The following is a 4,422-nucleotide window of genomic DNA, read 5'->3' as shown; positions in this document are numbered from 1 at the left end:
CAATAAGGATGCATCACCAGTCTAGAATGAAAAAGTTTTCTCCGCCTCCTGTGGTATGTATAAGCTTGCACTGCCTCTTATAGAAAAGCCTCCAAAATGCAGACAGATAAAGCCAAACAAGTTAAACTGAGTGTACAGTTACCTTTGATCAAGCCATCACTGCTTTTTCCTAAAGTTTTTCCAATTACATAACCTTATTCTTCTAAATTGTTTCTTATGCAGGCTTAAATGCCACCTTACTGCAAAATCCTCTCTAGTCTCTTTCTTTTCCAGCCTAACAAGGGAAGAACTGCTTGAAAAAAAAAATGTCTTTTGTCGTTTCATAAAGGTGCTGATGGAACAGAAAGCTTCACAATGCTCTTTATGCAAAGCATCTTAATCATTTCAGAAGGCAGCAGAGCTGGGTGAGGTTACCTTCTGCACCTAGGGCTGCTCCATGAGGACTTTGGCATGGTGAAAGCTGTTGAGTTCTGCATAGCCATAAATGCACCAAAATAAACACTGCTTCTAAAAAAATCTGACAGTAATTAACTACAGCTTGAGCATCTCTACTAACAAGGAAGGAAACTGATGTTGGTTAATACTAGGTCTGCCTTCCTATTTGCAGGAAACACTTGTGCATTCAGTTTTAAAAAAGTCACTAAACAGAGTAACACTAACAAAACGTCTCAGTGGTTTATTCTAATTCTTGTAGTGTACTGGGACTAACAGCCCTTCAGAACTCGATCGTTAAAGCATGCTGTTCTACCTGACATAACTCAGAAACATCAGTTCTATAGCACACCTACAGCTTCCATGCTATTTTGAGTTTTCTACCCCATCCAATTTAGGAAGCGCAGCAAAAGTAGTGTTAAAAAACAGGTAGGATAGCCTAGCTGTGCTGGTTCTGGTTTGAAATGCTTTCTGACCTTGCCACACCGACCACTTTTCACACTAGCTCCATTAGCATTTACTCCTTTCATGCTGAGCTTTTGCTTGTCTTGTAATGACAAAGCCAGACACCCAACTTTCCTCTTTGCCCCACTGTTTCTCACTTAAATGTCAGACACATACAGAAAACAAAACTTTCAATACTTTTAATTTATCAGGTTGATTACTCTGAGTTGTGCTTGTGTTGTACACAGTAAATACATTCATCTGTACAATTCAATTAATTTGAAGAAAATGCAGTTAAAATGCTGCTTTACACTTGAAACAGACCCTTCTGTAGTGATATAGGCTCCAGGTAGGCACATAGGAAGACAATTTCCTTTTAGTCTACCAGTGCATTTATTCCTGTACTTGTTCATCAGAAGTTGCTTTTAAACAGTAGATTTTAGGTTAGTGCTTTTGCTGAAGTAAGCTTTTATTAACTCTCAACTTGGTCTTTAGTAATTATCTTTCCAGAACATGTTTTTCTTTCATTACACTACAAATGGTTGTTTTCTGAAGATTTACTGAACACAGGCTTTCAACAACATTTACAAAATATGAAGACGTTTCTGGAATTATAATCTACTGGTGCATGCAACTGTCAAAGTCCAGATAAATCAAGTAACATGCTTCCCCGGATAAAAGTGCCTGAGCACAGTTACCATTTCACAATTAGTAAGAAAGTGAAATTGTGTCCTTATCCCAAGTTTTAGACAGATTAATATATATACCACAACACCCTGTACTGATCAAATTTAGAAATTTCTCTCTTTATATATATACATATTTTTTAAAGTAAATCTTTAAAGTAACGTCACAGACTTATGGTGGAAGATGCCAAGGCCCATCCTCCTTTTTCATCTGGCAGAGTTGGGCTGCTAAACCTGTTCCATTACTAACAATTACTCATTCAATGTTTTTTTTTTTTTAAACAATAAAGAGGCCAGAAGTATTGTTTTGTTTTTTGTTTTTAATTCCATAATCAAGAATGACTGAACATTATATTCATTTGAACCAATCCAATTACATAGCTTCCATAAGTTAGTGGCTGCCAAACAAGCGTGTAGTCCAGCACCCCACCATGAGCAACGTTATCTGTTGGTTAAGACCAATTTTAAGGTTAGACATGGTACATGTAAAAATAGAACATTTAAAAACCAATCTCGTCACAGATATTTGCATTGCCATCTCCTTTGTGAAATAAATAAGGCAGCAGATATCTTCTACTTCGCAGTGGCATCTTTCAGATATGCTATCAAGTCTGCTCTCTCAGACTTCTTCTTAATACCCGCGAAAATCATCTTTGTTCCTGGGATGTACTTCTTTGGATTTTCCAAGTACTCCATCAGGGTATCCTCACCCCAGGTGATACCTGGAAGAAAGAAGATAAGATGGTTAGAGCTGTCAAAAGTGAAACATACTTCCTTGTCCTCCATGTTACCTTGCTTTCTGGCAGTCTTTAGTACTTGTAAGACTACCATCAAGGAGTGAATGTTTTGGTCTGCAGTGGCTCAGAGAAGCAGCTTTACGCTCACCTTTGTTCTTATTAGCATCTGTGTAGGAGAAGCCCTCAGCCTGCCCGGTCTTGCGCCCAAACAGGCCGTGTAGGTTGGGGCCGGTCTTGTGCTTGCCCCCCTTCTCAACCGTATGGCACTGGGAGCACTTCTGCACGAAGATCTTCTTGCCCTTCTCCACGTCGCCCATCTTCAGCGCTAGAGCAGGAACACAGCGAGAGGTCAGCGCGGGCACCAAGGTCACGCAGCTCCGGGGGGCTCCGCCGGGCCCTGCGCTGGCTCCCGGCACCACACCCGCGGCCCGCGCGCCCCGTCCCAGCCCCTAAGGCCCATCCCCGGGCTGCACCCGCCGGGCGCGACCGTTACACGCAGCCAGCCCCCCCCGGCCATAACGGTCCCTAACGGTCACTAACGGTCCCCAACGGTCCGGCCGGGACACGGCAGCGCCGGGCCCAGCCGCCGCGGTGGGAAGCGGAGCCCAGGCCCGCTAGGCCTCAGCCCAGGCCCCCCGCAGGCCGCGGCCCCCGCACCTGCCCCGCTGCCGCCGCCGCTCCCCGGCCGCCCCGCACCGCCCGGCGTCTGCCCAAGGACACGCCGGACTCCGCCCTATGTAACCCGGTGTCGGTGCAGCCAAACCGCGCCGCAACTGCAGCCCGCCCACTCCGGCGCGCTAGCCAATCAGACCTCCGCTGTCTGGCTTCTGATTGGTTGAAACGCCCGTCTGTCAATGCCAACGTCACGGCGCCGCAGGCTAGCGGGGTAGGTTGCGCTTCCTGCGGAAGGCGCCGCGCGCCGCGCTGTGACGTAACGACAAGGGGCGCGCGGGGAAAAGAAGGGGGGGGGGGGAGGAAGGGGAGGGGGCGCCCGGCGCATGCGCACGGCGGGAGGCGAAGCAAAGGTCGACTCCTGGCGTGACCCCTGGCCTCTTTCATCGTTAAAAGACAAAGAGCAGAAAGTGCCTTTTAAGCTGCTTTAAGAAATCTCAGTGGTGTAAATTCTTAAGCTTCTTTAAGCACTTCATGTGGACTGATGCAAGCTTCTTTAAGGACTTGATGTGTGCTAATTACTGACATCCATTCAAAAGGTCTCCTTTTCTTCACAGAGTGCAGACTTCAGGCATCTTTAATTCCTTTAGTTTCTTCTAGGTTTTGGTGTCTAAAAATGTATGCTCCATACTAGGCATTGCATGTTGAGCTTCACAACCACTCCTTGTGATGCATGTGGAAGGACATTGTAGCAATTTTTATTTTTTTCCTCAGGGATGCTGTTTATGAAAACTGTGCCTTGATTGAAGACGGCTGAATCCAGTTTTATTAAACATATAAAATAACAAAATGTTCTCAGGGAAGATACTGAACCTGGGAGGCTTTCAGCGCTGAAGGTGGATATACCAAAGATCCATCTGTAAAATGAACTGTTACCTTCTTATAACTGTTCATGTCTTCTCTTCTAATATCTGCCTTACACCTCACCACCCAGATGCTGCCGTTGTGATGCAGTACCGTTCCGTGAAGGTGTAAATATTACAAAAGGGAACATTCACAGGTTTTTATACTGTATTGTTTGTAGAAGTTATATTGTAGGACAGAATGTATTGTGGGATATCTAGAGGCAATGCAGAAGACAAAGTCAGGGCTTTTGTGGCTTAGCATTGCATGAGTAAACTAAATTGATTCATTTTCAATGCACAGTTACTTTCCCATGTATTAAAATTAATTGAAATGTTTGCTTTGATGTGGTTTGCCTGGAACGTTTGTGTTTTAATCTGTCAGTTATTCCCTGTGGTTACACCTGAAATGCCTTTGTATTTTTACTCCCTCAGACCATTATAAACTAGAACAATGGTTCTTTTGCAGTCAAAATTACTGCTATGAAATTCTGTCCTGAACGAAGAAAAGATAAACCAAATATGCACTGAAGTTCAGTAGTAAAGAAAATGTAGCAAAACAGCCAAACGGTTCTCTTAAGAGGTACACTGCAGATAAAAGAAGAAAGA

The 4,422-nt window shown here is 44.3% G+C and overlaps 1 protein-coding gene and 1 long non-coding RNA gene across 2 annotated transcripts; one reads left to right on the top strand and one right to left on the bottom strand.

Moving 5' to 3' along the window:
• Window positions 1-1,862: 1,862 nt before the first annotated feature.
• Window positions 1,863-3,115, bottom strand: CYCS (cytochrome c, somatic). Its single transcript, XM_027447873.3, has 3 exons — window positions 2,957-3,115; window positions 2,448-2,624; window positions 1,863-2,284 (listed from the first exon to the last, which is right to left on the bottom strand). The coding sequence occupies exons 2-3, from the start codon at window positions 2,614-2,616 to the stop codon at window positions 2,136-2,138; spliced, it is 318 nt and encodes a 105-aa protein (XP_027303674.1). The 5' UTR covers window positions 2,617-2,624; window positions 2,957-3,115; the 3' UTR covers window positions 1,863-2,135.
• Window positions 3,116-3,225: 110 nt separating this feature from the next.
• On the top strand, window positions 3,226-4,160 carry LOC106018530 (uncharacterized). The gene is made up of 2 exons (XR_001192679.5): window positions 3,226-3,589; window positions 3,686-4,160. It is a non-coding gene; the product is annotated as an uncharacterized lncRNA (long non-coding RNA).
• Window positions 4,161-4,422: the final 262 nt, after the last annotated feature.

Source organism: Anas platyrhynchos, chromosome 2 (assembly GCF_047663525.1).
Source record: "Anas platyrhynchos isolate ZD024472 breed Pekin duck chromosome 2, IASCAAS_PekinDuck_T2T, whole genome shotgun sequence".
Classification (NCBI taxonomy): domain Eukaryota; kingdom Metazoa; phylum Chordata; class Aves; order Anseriformes; family Anatidae; genus Anas; species Anas platyrhynchos.
This window is presented reverse-complemented; position numbering and strand designations above follow the sequence as displayed.

Excerpts from the sequence above, each read along its gene's own strand:
- CYCS (XM_027447873.3), bottom strand. The coding sequence starts at position 2,616 with ATGGGCGACGTGGAGAAGGGCAAGAAGATCTTCGTGCAGAAGTGCTCC. Across the intron at positions 2,285-2,447 it reads AGATGCTAATAAGAACAAAG|GTATCACCTGGGGTGAGGAT; the intron begins GTGAGCGTAAAG and ends TCTTTCTTCCAG.